The following is a 17,729-nucleotide window of genomic DNA, read 5'->3' on the forward strand; positions in this document are numbered from 1 at the left end:
GTTTAAGATGCTTAGTGACGGTAAAAGTGAACACATTGGCAGCCGCACACTCTGATCTCCACAACAGCTCCTCAGAAACCCACGGCAGCCGTGACGCCGCATTCAGCCGGGGGCGTTAAGTAGTACCCTACTACTTCTGACCCCCCCCCCCCCCCCCCGCTTAGACCACACACCCTTCTTTGAACTGAACCTTCTCAACAACAACACACTCCTGTGAAGTTTAGTGACGGCATCTTGCACGGTGGCGGCGTGGTGACAAGGTCTGTCCACAGACCGAAATAAACACCTGGAAAAGTACTCTGTGGAAGTTCCTGCCACCCCCCACCCCCCCCCCCCCACACGGCTAGTAGTTATTAAGAAACTCTGTGCAAATACGTTTTCTTTAAAATACACATTTATTCATGACAGACAGCAGCTTATGTGGCAGAAGAACCCTTTTAGAATAACCAGCCGAGCAAAACGTCTCAGACGTTGCCCGTTTTTGTATAACAGAGTTGTCATTGTGCTGAATGACCGTGACTGGGGAAAACAATTTCTGACTCCGTCTGAGCCGGAGTCATTGTGTGACTTTAGTCTTGTGCTCAAAGCTCATTTTGTCAAACTGTAACTTGACAGGAAGCATACGGGGTCTTGTTTGTATCCTTATACACCAGAAGAAGAGGGCCACCCCCTGTGACGAGGTACTTACAATCTGAGTTGCTGCATATTTGAAAAATAAAATCGGACTCCACACAGTGTCTTAAAGCGGCGGTCACCGCTGGGAGCAGGTGACTCGGGTGTGTCCCGGCATGTGGCAGATGCTGCAGGTACGAGGTTTCCTGGCAGCCGGAGGTTTGTTGGCGGTGGCCTCTCCCGTGATCTTCTTCCCCTTCTTCCCTGCATCTCCACCACCATTAAAACCACCACCAAACACACCTGACACGGGGGGGAAACAGAGAGCAAGCGTAACATGATTAGAGAAGATGACTCCGCGTCAGCCTGCTCAGTGGATGCCTCAAGGTCTCCGTGGAAGTGTTTGTGAGTCGTGACAGCTTTTCTTATCAGGAAATAAAGACGGAGGTGAGGAGGGTCTCGCGCGCTCTCTCTGGTGTTTCATCTCTGTACATCTATTCTGCTTTGCTCGCAGTGAGATGTTTTGGATAAACAGAAAGCATGAGATGAGTCCAGGCTCACGGTGTCAATCACCTGACTGTCAGATTAATGCAGTCGAGAGATTGAACTGTGAGAAATCAAACGTAAAGCACTGCCAGTGTGTGTAATGTCTCGTACATGTCAATGTATTCACGTGTGTTCTTCCCTTTAATTTGACTCAGAGTTTGCTTGTGATGCAACGGAAAGAGAATGTAATGATTTGATAAGCACCACAGACCGAAATCAAAGAAACATTTGAAGATGGATTTTCTAAAAGTCCCCTTACAGCACAGCTGGTAGTAACAGCACCAAAACTCTAATTTTGCACTGTGACAGGCGACTATATTCCTTTATGCAACAAAGGTGTGATAGTTATTTATTTGAATTGTAAATATCGGCCGATAGCGACCCGTGGCTGATCCATCGGAACCTATTTAACCTAATGACTGTGCTAGAGGAGCGTTGAGGGATCCCCAAAGTTATTCCAATTCATCCTGAGGGGCGAATGAATGTCGGCGCCGGACTTCATGGCAATAGATCCCTTTCTACACTTTCTAATAGAGATGGTTCAGCCTGGACCAAAGTGGTGGACGGCCCGCCCCCCCTGCTAGCATAGCTAAAAATGTCTCATTCAAAGGATATTAATGTCAGGCCTCAGGGTAATGAGAGTGTGTGTGTGTGTGTGTGTGTGTGTGTGAGACTTGCCTGGTGGAGGTTCGTTCTCATCGGCCCACAGGAAGAAGCCACACTGCTGGTCTCTTGGTTTCCCGCAAGTGTGGAACATCCGGCCCTTGTTTGGCCCGTCCTTCTGCACCGTGCGCGTCACCGCTGCCTCGTTACAGTTACACATCGTCTGTCCCGTGTGTCCTCCTGCACCCCCCTCCTGCCCTCCGCCTCCTCCAGGGGTGTTCCTGAACCCCAGGGAGAGCCTCGGTGGGGCTTGCAGCAGAGGACCTTGACTCCGCGGCTCCCCCTGCTGATCCGCCCACAGAAAGAAGTTGCAGCTCCCGGCGTTGCACTTGTAGAACTGGCGACCTTGATTGGGGCCGTCTTTGCGCACGGTGAGGAGGACCGCGTCCTGACCGCAGTTACACACGATGGCCTCGCTGCTGCCGTCCACACCGCCACCGCCGCCACCCGCTGGAGGTCGTGGCTGCGGGGTCCAGGAGGGGACCGGGGGAAGGGCCGGTCGAGGATTTGACCTCGGGGCTCTAGGGTGCTCTGGTCTGGGGGGCCCTGGAGCTGGTGGACGAGGATCGTCTCCTCCTCCTCTTCCTCTTCTTCCTCCGCCTCCTCCTCCTCCACCACCACCACCTCCTCCTCCTCCTCCTCCTCCTCCCCGAAGGTACTTCAGGTCCAGCACCTCTCTGAGCGTCTCGTCACATCCACCGATGCAGCCAACGAATTCTAAAGGCATCATGGGAGGGAGGCTGCCCCTGCGGAACTTTAACTTTAACCTGAAGAGCGTCGGACAGGAAACAAATGTTGAAGAACCTCAGTATTCACACAAGTGATGAAAGATTATTATTCTTCACTGACTGCAGTGGTTGTTCTGACTGTGTGCGGAGTTTTGAAGTGAATATTTCATTTATCGTGAGAAAAGTTATAAATCATTACTCAACACACCCTCAGTACACAAAGTCAACACTGTGTGTGTGTACTAAGTAAAAGCAGCTTCTCAGAGAGCGCTTGAAGGATGCTGCCCTTCTAAACGAGTGCGTGTACAACTAAAGTTTGACTAATGCAGCAGGTTGCTGTAGCGACCGGCGAGGAGGCCGAGGGAGGAGAGTTTATTAATGCACACATCTGATGCTAACAGTTACACAACACGCTGAAATCTGATTAAAAAGAAGAAAAAAAACCTGTTATATTTTCTTAGAGTAAACGCTGCAGTTCAACTTTGAGCGCTGTACCAGATCGGTTGCTATGGAAACAGATGCTGGTGTGGAGCTCTTTGGCGCAATGCTCGCGATGGCGCCGAGGCACGTGCTCAAGGGGTTAACGCCCACTTGTGTAAACGAGAATTTGGACAAGAACAGCCACGAGAGCCTCATCTGCTGTCTGTTGTTGTGTTTGCACGGGAAGCAGCACACACACACACACACACACACACACAAGAAATGAAAGCTGTGTGTTGAAGGTAAACAAGGAAACAGGGAACTTTCCTTTTACTGTTTTCATGGTCTAATTTGTTACATATTTTTTTATTCTTGTGAAGCACTTTGTGATCTTGCTCTATAAAAAGGTGCGATATAAAATAAACTTTACTCACCAAACAGACAAACATTGTTACATACAGATGAGCAATGTAACCGATGTTGTGCGTGTGCTCTATGGATTCCAGCTGAAGCTAATAGGCAGATGACCTGATTAGGCTTTAAAACATAAAGTTGGGGGGGACTCACGGGAGACATTCAAAAGACATTGAGAGTCGACATGCTGGCCGCTCTCTGGGGCTGTACTACCTGATGACGAGTACATTGAACGATTAAAACCTGGATCTAAATTAAAATCTGCTCCTCTACTGTAATTCATCTGATTCGCTAAATATCTGAACACACACTGATGTGCAAAGCAGGTCGGATGATGAATCTTTCTGAATTTTCTTTATTGTGAGCTATTGGGCAGGCTGAATTGTCTTGATCATGAACAATCTTTTTGTATGTTAAGTTTGTTAAGAAAACCGCAGAAAATGAATACTTACATGTGAACAGGGTGCGGCTGACAGGTGGGACAGACGCTGTCGTCCCTGCTCACCTCCAGCACCGTGTCGGGGAACCACACTGCAGTCTTACAGGCTGGGTAGCCCGTGCAGGACAGGTACCTACTGCAGGAGGACAGGCAGAGTCAGAGAGCCTACTGGAATACTGTTCTCGCACATTTACTGCAAGTTTTTACAACGCATACTTTACTGTCGTTAGAGCGCTCTCCTACCTTTCAGGCACACTTTCTTTATTTGACAATCAACTTGTAAAACCTTGAACCTCACCTGTTTCCGTCCCTCTTCCTCTTCAGCACCATGTCCCGCCTGCAGTGAGGGCACTTCCTGACCGGCAGCGGCATCTCCATGTCCTGCTGCTCCTCTTCGCCGATCTCCTGAGCTGCTCCCAGATAAGGAGACAGGGCTTCATCTAACCTGAGGCCACAACAGAAAATGACCGTTTTACCCGGGTCACAACAACCACACCAGCCTGCAGCGACTCCAGGACGAGTGTCACTGATCCGTCACTTTAAAACACCACACGGTTCTGCTCATTTGGGCCAGAAATACACAAATCTGCTCCAAGCTAACTAACTTTTTCGCCTTCCTGACGGACTCGATGAAGACGGTCTTGTATTTCTGGATGTGGTTCTGCAGCACGCTCAGTTTGTCCTTCCTGCCCTCTGACACCAGCTTCAGGTCAGCCTCCAATTCAGCACGCAGGTTTGGTTTGGACATCTCATAGCCCATGGAGTTATAACCTAAACAAACACACACACACACACATAGTTGAGTGACGGGCAAAGGCGTAAGGGACGCTATCTATGTATTAAGGCCTATTGTGTTATGAAGTGTGTGTGTGTGAACATACCCTCCACCAGTCCCATGCCGAGCTCTCCAGGTAGAAACCTCTGATCAGTTGTCAAGCCCACATACATGCGACTCTTGATGGTCTCGATGTGGTCTGCATGGGTTGCATCGGTGCCTGTAACAGTTCATACAGTTTGAGACAAAACAAAGAACAATTCTATGCTGACTTGACAAAAGAGTCCCTTTTGTGGGATCCTTCAATTACTTGTGAGAGGTTTAAAACACATACGTTTAAAATAAATCTGTGTCATGTCTGTGTGTGTTCACACCGTACCGATGCCGTGCTTCTCCATCAGAGATATGAGGTCGGCTTCAGTGAGCAGCTGCGGAGGACTCGTCTGTCCGTCCACCATCTCGACAGCAGAGGGCTGGAACTGAGAGCCTTGTTCGAACACTGGAATCACCTGGCACGTACAAAGCAGGTGTACTGGAGGTATCGCACACAACCTTTTCTCTGGGTTTAGTAGTTAAGAAGCCTTTAGATTAGGCCGCCAATTAAGTTCATAGTCTGTCATCACAAAAACACACACGTCATACCTTAGCGCTCCACCTGTCATACGGGTAAACGTCCAAGTAGTTCCTTGCAATGATCATGAGTCCCGAGGTGGAGAAGCTCTCCTGGGCGATGTCAATGTCCACCACAGTCTCCTGCCCCAAAGCATCCTGGGATACACAGGCCAGGAAGTGCCGGACAATGAACTCATACACACGTCCTTCATTGGCCTGGACGCAGAAGAAAAAACAGAAGCGATCCGTGAAACTTAACATATTGTTTCCATTGTGTTGTTGAGAAAAAAAAAAGAAACAGTTGAGAGGTACGACAAGGACTGTTTGGGCGCAGAACGACATGCCACCATTTACCAACAGTGGGTGCATTTTGGTATGATTGTTTACTATGATCAAAAAAGTAAACAAGAACATTTTAGTCGAAAAAATGACCCCAGAAGGAAATAAAAAAAACTCATCAAGAACATTTGCACAAACTGAGCTCCAGTTTTTGCAGACTTACCTGCAGTCCACCGGAGTACTTGGTGGGGTGTATGGGGGGGTGGGCTTGGTCGGATTTCTTGCCCTGTCGAGGGTTGGGACCCCCGGGCTGCTCGATCACCCGCTGGGCGAACGTCCCCCAGACCGGGCTCTGTGTCTGCTGCTCCACCAGGGGCCCGAGAGCCAAGGATGTGGGGAAAATGTTTGTCTCTGTACGGGGGTAGCTGATATACCTGAGCAGAAGAAATAAATAAATAAAAAAACATAGTCACAAGTCATCTTCACACAGACAAACTAAGAGAGAACTGGAAAAGTGACATTGCTGATTAGCTCCTTTATTAAACACCTGACAGACACCGTTCTGCCAGATGGTCTATTTCCGTGTACAAAAATAGGCAGAACTTTGAGGTGGTTTAAAAACCAGGTAAACAAAAAAGGCATTTGACTGACACCACAAAGCCTCCGTTAAAGGTGGCTATAAGCCAGCTATCTGACTGAAACAAGTTCAAAGGAAACGTCACAACTACTGTGGGATGATAAACTGACATTGAGCATATGGTCAGACCAAAGCAATACTTCACAGTATGAATGCACATTACCTAACGCGCACTCACCCCTGGGTATACAGTTTCTCTGCAATTTTCATGGTCTCTTTGGCGCTTATTCTTAGTTTCCGAGATGCAAGTTTCTCCAGTTCCTGTTGGTCGATGAAGGTAGAGGATTGTTCAGAGTGGGACAAAATAGTGAAAAAAACAAACCGCATACACTTTATGCCACAAACGGGTGTGATTTGAGATGCAGTGTGTGTGTGTGTGTGTGTGTGAGGCTGCTTGGCTTTGTATTGTTACCACGGTGTCCAAAGGCAGCGGTCTCCACTTGCTCTTGGGTTTGCTGGTTACTGAGATGACTGTTGCTATGGGATCCTGGAAATGAGTGAAAAAGATATTCTGGTGTGGACCTTCCTACATTTGGCTTTCAGCCCATTTCATTGAGGTAGATTCACAACACACAGTTTAAAATGTCCTGCTGCGTCACTGAAAGTTACTTAAATTCTGTGGTACAAATCGAAGAAGGCAACAGTTGTCTTACTTCTTTTATCTTTACTTCGATAATGTTGTGTTGGAGGAGGTTACTCAGTACAGATGTAGAGTGGTTGTCTGCATTTGGTTTTGTTGTGGTTACGACAGGGCAGCTGGTAGTTGTAAGTAAGTTTAAGCATCATGGCAACTCAAATCATCTTATACATTAACATTTTCAGACATCAGAAGGCAAATAAGACCAATTGAAAACCGAGAAGTATCCTTATGACCTTCAACCTTCCATTCACAAAAATCAACTAGGAACAAAGTACATAACATAAAATCTATAACATGACATAAAACACAGACAGGCACTTACCTCCATGCAGATCTGGTAGAGCACCAGGCACGCTGTGTGGTTGAAGAGACGGTTTCTTTTCCAGTTGAACTCTACGGTGTCCTCCTCCACCTCGTGCAGCACTGAGACAAAGACGGACACAAAGGACAGATGGGATGAAGAGGAGCGAGTTAGTATCAGTTAAAGACCTGAATGCTACCAATCTGTGCGTCCGTGCACAGATGAGTTTGTACCTTTGATCTTGTAGAAAGTCTCAGGTATGAAAGCCTGGATGGCTTTGAAACGCTCCACCACAAAGCCCAGAGTGGGAAACTGACAGCTGCCGTACGAGATCAGCTGATTGCCCAGAGAGTCCGGAAAGATCTTCTGCAGGCGAAGCGTCTGGAATCGAGTGAAGGACGCACCTGGAGAAGATAAGCACAGGAGACATGTGACATTCTTTGAGATAAACAGAGCCAATAGTGTTGTATCATGGAGTGAAGTGAACCATTATCTGTTTAGATGTTCCATAATGAAAGAATCTTTTTCACCTGCATTAGTGTGTCACTGTGTATTACTGGTAGTTTAGGAGTGCTACCGTACCTATCCGCAGGTCCAGCTCCTGACGGACATCGACAGCATCGCTGACGTTAGCATCTGGCTCAATGAGGGTCTCACAAGCTCTCCGAATGGAGTTGGGGGTGATCTCAGAAAACTTTGCCCGAAATACTTGTAAATTGGGCTTCACTATAAAGCAAACATTAAAAAAAATACACACGCACTATTATCAGAAGCAATTTGTGGACAAACATACACAACATGTTGTTTGACGTGTTTAGAGTCTGTTGTGTTCGGACAGCGCCAGGTTAGCTGCCTTCCCCTGCTTTTAGTCTTTGTGCTAAGCTAAGCTAAGCTAAGCGAAGCCTATTCTGGCTCCAGCTTTATATTTACCGTACAAACATAACAGAGGTATCAATCTTCTCCTCTAACTCTCAGCAGTAAGCGTATTTCCCAAATGTCAAACTATTCCTATAAAAAGGAGTTTAGAGATGCACGGTCAGTTGCAGCCACACAACAACAACAACAACAACAACAACACACATTACTATCATACCTGCTTTGCAGACATCTATGACTTCAAAGCCAATGTTTTCTCCCTCTCTGTCACAATCAGTCCAGATGACTAAGGCCTGGCACTGCCTCGCCTCTTTCTCCAGTGTCCGCTAGAGAGACAGAGAAAAAAGGGACAACAGAAAGAGAAAGTCTATTTCTAGTATCCATATTCATCATGATTTCCTCTCAATGGAAATGGTGCCCTCGTACTGCAGAGAGGAAAAGAAAGTACATCTGCTGACGGATCCCATAGGTTAAGACAGTAGTTAAGCATACCTTGATTTTTTTCATGTTCTCTGGACAGTACTTCTCTACCTCAGCATCATATAACAGGACAGGATTGCAACTGTGCCTGTGGAGAGAAAAGGTACAAATATAAATCAGTTGTTATGATGCAGAGTGATTCTGAATATATCCCAAAAAAAACCAACAATCGAGATTCAACTTACCATTTCTGGAACTGTGCTTTAAACTCCAGACTCAGTAAATGTCCTGACACTGACGTCATTGTTACGGTCACATTCTGGACATAATGAAACCAGAACAATGTTAAACACAACACAGAACAGACGTACACAAGCATATCTAATTATTCACTGTATTCACTTACCTGACCAAAGAGATGATACTCATACTCATAGATTTTATTAAACTTTGACATCCCCTCTCTCTAAAATGGGAAAGAAGACACTCAGTACTGGAGAAACCAACGAGAAACAGAAATATATATCTTTATCATTCCTAACAGTAGGCTCTGATTTTGGGAGATTTGGTTAAACTGCCAGGCTATGGAAGAGTTTGTATCAATAATAACATATACAGTGCATTTATATATATGGGCGTGACTAATAACAGCATCATCTGTTGGTGGGTATTGTATGGTCTGTGAGAAGACATGACTAACCCTCCTGGACGTGCCGCCGGACATGATCTCTGAGATGCCTTTGGCAGCATCGTTCTTCTCGGCCACGCAGAGGACCCGCTTGATCTGAGCCCGGCTCCGGATCATGTCTGCCTGCTGCGGTGTGCCCGGACACCGGTCACTCTGCGCCGCACAGAAACCCCTCCGTTGGACCCCGAGCCGCTGTAATCCAGATCGAAGCAGAGATCTCCTGAGGAGGTGCACTAGCATATCTGTCCGCTCTCACATGAAGAAGCCGGCGGTCCTCCAGACAGCCTGCTAGCACGTTAGCTAACGTAGTAACGTGCTTCACAAAACTTCACAAAACTTAAAAAAATAGTAAAAGGTAGTCACCGGTTGACAAACTTCACCCCAACGACTTTAATAGACTAAATAAATGTTCAAAGAATTTCGTCGAAGCCAATTAAAAAATGTGAGGAGCAACATCGACCATTGGTTGTTTACAAATTCCGCGCTCGAGTCGCCGTCAAATACTACCGTAATCCAGGTCGTAATACTGTCGTAAAATCATGGAACCATCGAAACGTCTGAAAAAAAACCCAGGTTAATATTAATAACTGCACAATAATTGCATTTAAATTCCAGGCGTAGCGTGTATTTATTAATAATACATCATTTATAATAACAATTATAGCGTAAATGTTAGTCCTACATTATATTAATGTTAAATAGAAAATGAAAATACACCCTAAATCAGAACAAATGTTTCAATTTACAGGTCCATCATTTCCTAATAAATCAGTTGAAAGTAATTATTACTTTCTTCAGTCGGAGACAGATTTTTAAGGAAGAGATTGTTGAGTATATAAACTGTTTTTGATTTCTAAAGGAATTTCAGGACACATGCAAATACTCCATTTAAGTAAAACTTACAGAAAATACAACCGAGGAGCTACCCAAGTATAGATTATGCCAAACATCAAAATAACCAAACATTTTGAGATGTTTGGACAGCCTCATGACCTCCGTATTCCTAAAATCCTCGCTATGGCTTTCCTAAAAAATGCACAAATGTGCCCCCAAACTGGAGAATTGACAATGAGTTACTTTAAAGGCTCATTGATCTTTTCGATCATCACATGAAGCGCTTGCGATCGTCAAAGACTAATTTCTGTTTTAGGGTGGAACTTCCCCAGATGAGGAGGCGGATTGGTCACCTGACAAGACTACAACCAGCTGGGTAAACATGGCGTCTGTCTCTGGATGTGGGAATTACGTGTAGCGCTTCTGTCTGTTAACGGTGTCTCTGTCGCACCAACGTCCTGAACACAAGGACGTGCAGGAGACGACGCATGGACACATGAGGGTGAGACGGACAGAGGCGCTTCACTGATGGGGCCTATATTTGTCTCTCAGTGCACAGATTGAACAGTCTGATGCCTCCCCGGACCTCCTGATCGGGGCGACATAATTGCTTTTGTTAACAGAGACACTGATTAGTGTTTCTGTCGAGGTGACTACTTTTATTTTATCTGACTAATATCAAGGCTCGAGGGACTCTGTTCTGCAGGGGTGGAGCTGAATTTTGGGCCCACTCTGCTCTGGGACCCCCTTTCTTTTAAATTACATAAACAGGCTTGATTTTTGTGTGGACCCTCTCCATCTCTGGACCCCCTAGGATCTCCTGCTCTTTTAACCTCACAAAATAAATGGGCAGCAGGATGGTCAATCTGACTGCACTTTATATGGCTGCCCTCCACCGCTGCGCTCTGACAGCTGGTTTATGACTGCTGGTCGTGCTGCACTGTGTGTCGTGTTTCTCATGCCGTGCTCGACAACACCACTATGATAGGCTCCCCTGACGTGGTGGCGTTCACTAAAGAGGACGAGTATGGGCAGACAACTCCGGACCCCTGGGCTGTCCCTGAGGAGTTCTCTGTCCCTCTCCATCCGCTGGCCGACTCAAACCCTTGGGCCAAGACCTCCTATGCCAAGTTCACCAAAGACTTCATCCTCATCTCTGAGTTCTCTGAGCAGGTGGGCCCTCAGCCTCTCCTCACCATCCCCGATGAGCCCAAGGTCTGCGGCACCTTCGATCTCAACTACTTCTCCCTGCGCATCATGTCAGTGGACTACCAGGCCTCCTTTGTGGGACATCCACCTGGCAGTGGCTACCCCAGGCTCAGTTTTGTGGAGGACTCGAGGGTGGTGCTGGGCGACTCAAAGGAGGGGGCGTTCGCCTACGTCCACCACCTTACCCTTTACGACCTGGAGGCGAGGGGCTTCGTGCGACCGTTCTGTATGGCGTACGTGTCGGCAGACGAGAGGAAGATCATGCTGCAGTTTCAGGAGCTGTCGCGCCGCTTCTCACAGGCCTCCGAGTGTCTGAAGGCCGGGAACAGGAGAGCATTTGCCAAGGAACTCCAGAGGAAGCTCCGAGACCTGGAGTAAGAACTGTTTAACTGCTAAAACATATCTGATGTCATCTCCAAGCTTTTGTTCAGTTGTTTCGGTAAAGGGTGAACAGAATAATGTTTTGTAATCTCAGCGCTGGATTAATCAGTTAATATGTGCTGTTGGCCCCTTCCAGACCCCTCACCTACTGCCCTCTGTTTATTGTCCATGTACCTAGTTCCCATTAAGTAGAGTACTCACAGAACACCCGGAGACCAGCCAGGGCTCCTATACTGGAATAAAACCACCAGACTCCAAGGTCTCACAAGGTGTGTCAGTTAGTTTGCGGTAATTTGATTAAACGCAGCTTAATCCGCTTGATATGCATCATGTGAGCACACTGTAAACTAGTAGGGCATCCCGTCTTTGAGGTTGTTTTTTTTTGATTATTGGACGGCTAACAAATATGGTTATCCACAATTTTAATACTTTTGGTCCAGAAAGAATAAATAGGTAAATGGGGGGGAATTTTTGTCCTATAGGTGAAGATATGAGAGAAACATTTCTTTTTTAATCGAAAGGGTTGCGATTAGAAAGGGATTGAATTCTGATGCCCCTAAAATAACAAAGCTTTAAAATAAGATTTTGACACAGGGTACTTCTACTGCTCAGGGTTCCACCATCCTGTTCACGATGGCAATGATAACGCGCTGATTATGATGTTAACCATGTTCGCCATCCATTCACTCATGGTCGCAAAACACTAAGTACAGCTGAGGCTGATGGGAATGTGAGATGAGATGAGATGAGATGAGATGAGATAATCCTTTATTAGTTCCGCAGCGGGGACACTTACAGGATTACAGCAGCGTATGGTATAATGTCATTAGTCTTGCGGGTTTGTGGTCATAAACTAAACCAAAGTATTGATTATTTCAATCTGATGTTTGAGAAAGATGTTAGACTTCAAGGAAGACATTTCACTCAAAACCACAATTGTGATGGGGACCCTTACCTGTGTTTTCTTCCCCTCAGGTACACTCACTCCGTGCTGCAGCGGGAGGAAGGCCTGCAGAGGGAGGCGGGGCCTCAGTGCATGTACTCCGCTCATGCTGTGGACAAGGCCAACGAGCTTGCAAATGTGGAAAAGAGCATCTACGAACACAGAGACCTGCTGAGACAGATCAGCTCCTACCATCACCGGCCGCGCAGAGATCCTAACGCCGTCACCTGCCAGAAGTGTGTCGCCGAGTGCTTGAGTGAGTGCGAGCAGCTGTTAGACAAATACGCCAAGCTCGCCAACCCCTTCAGTTACACCAACAAACGGGGCAAGAGGGAGGAAGGGCAGGGTCAGGTTGACGAGGAAGGCGGTGGAGAAGAAGTGGAGGAGGAGGAGGGCGTAAAGCGCAGGCCGTCCTACACGCCGCAGCTGATCAAAGCTAAGTCGGCGAAGTGCTTCGACAAGCGCCTGAAGACCCTGCAGGAGCTGTGTGACAATCCTTTCTACGAGGCCACCGTGGACCTCCTGAAGGAGACGGAGAGGAGTTTCCGGGGCGACCTGTGTTACCTGCACACACGCCGCCTGGACAGGGCACTGCGCACGAAACAGAGAGTTACCAACTTCCTGTTTGAGGAGGACCTCGGAGATGATGATGAGGATGAAGGGGGAACATTAAGACCATTCTGTGCTGTGAACCATGCTGTAGATACCTTTACACTATTAAATCCACCTCCTATTGTGCTAGGACCAGAACCTCTAGAGCTCGACGCTCTGGAGCCTCCAGATCCTCTCGACCCAGCCTCTGTGACCAGCCACACTCGGGAGAATGAGCTTGGGCTTGTGGAGAGACATCTGGAGTCCTCTCCCTCAGACCAGACTCTGGAGACCCAGGGGAGCTCGGAGGAGACAAAAGGAAGCTTTGGCAGCGATAAGAGCGGGACGGGTCCAGCAGAGAGGCAACAGAATCTGGCTTGTATGAAGTCAGAAGCTCCTGATCCTGACTTGACCCCTGACCCTGAACCTGACCATAACACTGACCTGGAGAGGGAGAGCAGCAGTGAAGAGATGGAGACCACTGCTGGGGAGGACGATGGAGACGGGACACCTGTGTCCTTGCTGGAGTTGGTGTCTGAGCTGGAGGCCAGCAGAGAGGACGAGTGTGATGGAGCAACTGATGGGGCTTGTGAGATGCAGTCTGACTTGTTGGTTCCTTTGGACACAGCGTGCTGTATGTCCCAAGAGGGTTTCCTTTACGAGGCGTCGGCCCCAGAGGCGGTGCCTCGTCTTGGCCAAAGCTCCCACCTACAGCCCTGTGAAACCCTGGTGGTCAACCAGGAGCCCCAGGCCCTGCTTCATCTCCAGGATGACTACGCGGTGGGTGTGGGCTCCCCAAGCTCAGAAAGCCCTGCGGCTGGCCTGGAGCTGCCCGTGGGGCTCCTTGGAGATGCAGTTTCCCGAACCTCAGCGGAGGATGGGTTTGACTGTACCATGAGTGCTTCTACGGGGTCTGATCGCGCTGCCTCACCTCTGGGCTACGGGGGGGTTGTGACCCTGCGTCAGAGGAAGAAGGCTGGACAGGGAGCCTTGAGGTTTGTCCGACAGTACCCCTTTGCCATGCAAGCTCTGTGGTGTCTGCTGAGCGGCAGAACCCTGGTGGTGCTCGGGGCAGACGAGGGGACAGTCCGCCGACTGGTTGCTGCTCTGGCCCTCTTTGTGCCCGGTCCTGGGAAGTGTGGAGAGAGGGTTCAAGCCTGGCTGTCCTGCCCCTTCACCCTTACTGACCTGCAGAGGTGGAAACTCGTTGGATTGCAAAGGTATTTACAATTTGCACTTCTATTTAAAGCATTTCACCGTACACCAATAAAGATGACAGATGGTGTTCCTAACATACATTTAATAAAAAACATTGAGCTTGATGCTCACAGATCTTACGGAGTCTCCATCAATGTGAAGTTAGAAAATAACGGTTTCTTCCTGCTTGTAGTTTGTATCACACCGTACTAAACTGCTGCTCATCTGGTCTGACTCAGTCCTCGATGACTCTCACAGCCAGCTATTCAACTCGCAAACCTCCAGCCTCACATCTGTCCTTGAACTTCATTTACATTTCTACTCATCTTTCCTACGACAGAATGGGAATTGCAATATTTTACATTTAGGGAGGAGGCCTTCGCTTCATGAACCCATGTCTTTGTAGAGACAGTTGGATTTACTTCCTCTTTACACTCTCACCTTGTAGGGCATATAAGCAGACAATCTGAGTATTCATAGAGAATATTATCTCTTTAGTTGTACATTTACGACGCAAACATTCAAAGTCAAACATTTGAATTTAAATTGCTGTGCAGAACTCGAGACACCAAACTATTTCTGTCTATACAGGGCCAGCTGCACATGCACATATGGGTGACTTCAAATGTGTAATATGTGAGCGTTGACTATTCAACTGAAACATGGAGGATAACATATAAATTGAATGATTAAACATGTTTGTGTATAAGCTGCCTTCACATCACCCGCATGTGTCTGTCTGTCCCTCACAGAGTAGCGTCCCCTGTGGGTTCCAGCATGCTGTACTCGCTCTCCCGGTACAGTCGCTACATCTCCATCCTGGATGCCGACCAGAAGACCTTGCGCTGTCCGTCGTACCGTGGTCAACTCCTTGCCAAAATAGCCGACCACCGCACCTACATCCGCCGCGGTTCCACCTACTTCCTCCACTTGCAGAGCACGCTCTGTCACCTGGCAGCCAAGGCCTTCCTGTTCACCTTCACCCACCACCTCCACCTGCCGGTCAGCTCCACGGAGGGGCCCGAGGTTGTGGAGGGCCGACGCCTCTGCTTCCTGCGGGAGCAGCTGGGGCTGGGAGACGAGGACAGCCAGATACTGCTCTACCTCAGCCAGCTCATCACTCAGCAGTACCTACAGCCAGCCGCCGGGAGCAGAGCAGCAGCAGCTTGTTTTAGTTTTAACTACACCACCAGCGTTTTATACAAAATCTGATATCGTATTGGGACCAGGATTTTCCACATATGTTTCAGCAAAAGTCACGTTTTTAATGGACTAATGGCGATCTTAATAAGGTCCACGGCCATTTTAGTTCCAGGACAGAGTTCTGCACTGGTTATTGTTTTATCTGTCTTCTGCGCCGGCCTTTCTCTTTCCCCTGTGTGCAGGAAAAAGGAGTCGGAGTGCGTCGTGAATGTCACTGAGCGGTTCACTTTGTCCGGAGCACGTTGACACTCGCAAACACGCATAACGGAGCAGACCAAGGGCGCTTCTACTTATTGTCCTATGAGTCATATGTGTGTGTATCGCTTGCGCTGGCTTGTTTAAGGTCATTCTCCACATACACACACACACACACACACACTCAATCCAACATAGCTGTCTGTGTATTGTTACTGCCGGTCTGACCTCAGCTCGCTAAATTGCCGCTCTATGGTAATGGCTACCAATCACTGAGCCTGTTTGTCAGCCATGATATCATCTCAGCTATGTATAAACATGTTTTTCAACCAATCCACATATGCTGACAGTCTCTCTGAATCTGTCCGTGAAACCTTCTTAGCACTGCGCAGGCTTGTTACAGCTGGTTTTGTGACCTCTCGCTCTCGCTCGTGCGCTCTCGCTCGTGCGCTCTCGCTCTGAGAACTACCACACAACTTCCAAAGGCCAAAACATTTTCTTTTTAATATTTATTCAGTGAATCAATTTGAACCCCACATTCCCGCGGTAATCTCTTGTCACGTTGTTGGATTGCAGCTCAGTAGATTTGACTGTTGAGAGCATGGAGTAAACATTCCCAGTTTTCAGGTTGCGATGCATGAGGAAGTGTATTTGCTGTGTGAGTTATAGATCCGGTCGGCCCCCGCGTGATATTTGCATGAACAGCAACAACGTCACCGCGACACATACTCACCCATGTTGGGCCAAGCCTGTCACTATAATGTGCTGGCGAGCATTTTCATGGATATTACTCACACGATCCGGAACATCTTAAAGCTACTTAACCTAAATGTATTGGATTTCACTGTTGTCTTAAAGTTGTGTGAGGGTGTTGTGGTGTCAGCATGAGACTGTCTTGTGCCAGGGTGAATCGCCTTAGTGATGATATTTCTGTTTTGTTGTGTATTATGGGTCAAGTGACTCGGAGAAGGTGCTGAACAGTTTGAGGAGAAGTTGCTGAGACGATGATGTTGTGTTCGTGAAGATGTTACTATGGGGGGGGGGGGGGGGAAATGATTTCCTGTGCCATCAAAAGCAAAACTCTAAGCTTGACGCTTGAATTATGACAGTTACCTGTTATTTGTCTTCTGAACAACCCTTGTTGGATGTGTGATATGAACAAAACTCAACTGTATTTATTTCTTTAGTACAAATTGTGGATTATGACGTCATGCTCAGAATGCCCAGATTTTCTCTCTGGAGGATGTTGGAGAATTTGACAGTTCGGTAATCTTTTAAGGGCTCATGAGCCAGTGAGATGACACTGAACAAGCGTCTCCGATGGTATTTTAGATTTTACTGTTCCTAATTCTGTGGCGTCCGTGATGGAGCTGTAATTCTGTATCTAGAATGGTAACTGTACTTGTGACTGCATGGTCAAGAGTTTTAATGTGAAAGGTCAAACCGCGTTGGACCGTGGCTTCCTGCTACGAACAAGACACTTTCATTTTTAACGGCATACGCTTTTAACTAACGGCAACGTCACATTAGTTCCACCTAATGTATTTTTTTTTTGACGCAGGTTATCACTTTTTACTGCTAGGTTGTTATTTTTTAAGATGTCCCTCTAATGCAAAAAGGTGAATGTAATCTGAATAAGCCATACCACAGTGTGCTTAACGCGTCGTCACTCAGTGTCCTTATGTTGCCACATCATGCCCACCTTTTGTACCCCATCACGAGGGAGTGTCTCGCGCTCATCAGCCCTGTGAGACGTCACTGTTCCCAGTGATCTTAGAGAAGCACGTTGTGAATGTCTTGATGCTTTTATGTAAATGTTGATATTCATTTATTCCATTAAATTATTTGAATCCATTTCATGTTTGCGTGGATTGATGGGTATCACAGGAGTTGGGTGAATATGGCTTTGGGATACTGGATCATCATTTAACACTAAACACTCAACAGCCTCGTCTGTGACTCGCTTTAGCGATGACGGATGTGCGAGCAATCGAGGTGTCGTGAATAATGAATGCTAATCTATGAAAACAACTAATTGCCCTACAGGAGCAGGAGCACTTTAACAAAAAAAAATGTAAACGATTGTACTATAGATATGCCTTAGATGACAACTCATGTAAGAAAAC

The 17,729-nt window shown here is 47.3% G+C and overlaps 2 protein-coding genes across 2 annotated transcripts; one reads left to right on the plus strand and one right to left on the minus strand.

Moving 5' to 3' along the window:
- Nucleotides 1-369: 369 nt before the first annotated feature.
- Nucleotides 370-9,517, minus strand: top3a (DNA topoisomerase III alpha). The gene is made up of 19 exons (XM_079281272.1): nucleotides 9,063-9,517; nucleotides 8,769-8,828; nucleotides 8,608-8,681; nucleotides 8,435-8,510; nucleotides 8,160-8,268; nucleotides 7,649-7,792; nucleotides 7,300-7,470; nucleotides 7,088-7,188; nucleotides 6,538-6,612; nucleotides 6,304-6,386; nucleotides 5,712-5,922; nucleotides 5,240-5,425; nucleotides 4,977-5,106; nucleotides 4,704-4,817; nucleotides 4,428-4,593; nucleotides 4,121-4,267; nucleotides 3,836-3,958; nucleotides 1,837-2,588; nucleotides 370-915 (listed from the first exon to the last, which is right to left on the minus strand). Exons 1-19 carry the CDS (start codon nucleotides 9,288-9,290, stop codon nucleotides 752-754), a joined length of 3,114 nt encoding a protein of 1,037 aa, XP_079137398.1. The 5' UTR covers nucleotides 9,291-9,517; the 3' UTR covers nucleotides 370-751.
- Nucleotides 9,518-10,786: 1,269 nt separating this feature from the next.
- On the plus strand, nucleotides 10,787-17,382 carry smcr8a (Smith-Magenis syndrome chromosome region, candidate 8a). The gene is made up of 3 exons (XM_079282557.1): nucleotides 10,787-11,467; nucleotides 12,450-14,228; nucleotides 14,958-17,382. The coding sequence occupies exons 1-3, from the start codon at nucleotides 10,866-10,868 to the stop codon at nucleotides 15,415-15,417; spliced, it is 2,841 nt and encodes a 946-aa protein (XP_079138683.1). The 5' UTR covers nucleotides 10,787-10,865; the 3' UTR covers nucleotides 15,418-17,382.
- Nucleotides 17,383-17,729: the final 347 nt, after the last annotated feature.

The sequence above is a fragment of the Melanostigma gelatinosum genome (assembly GCF_949748355.1).
Source record: "Melanostigma gelatinosum genome assembly, chromosome: 13".
NCBI classification, from domain to species: Eukaryota; Metazoa; Chordata; class Actinopteri; order Perciformes; family Zoarcidae; genus Melanostigma; species Melanostigma gelatinosum.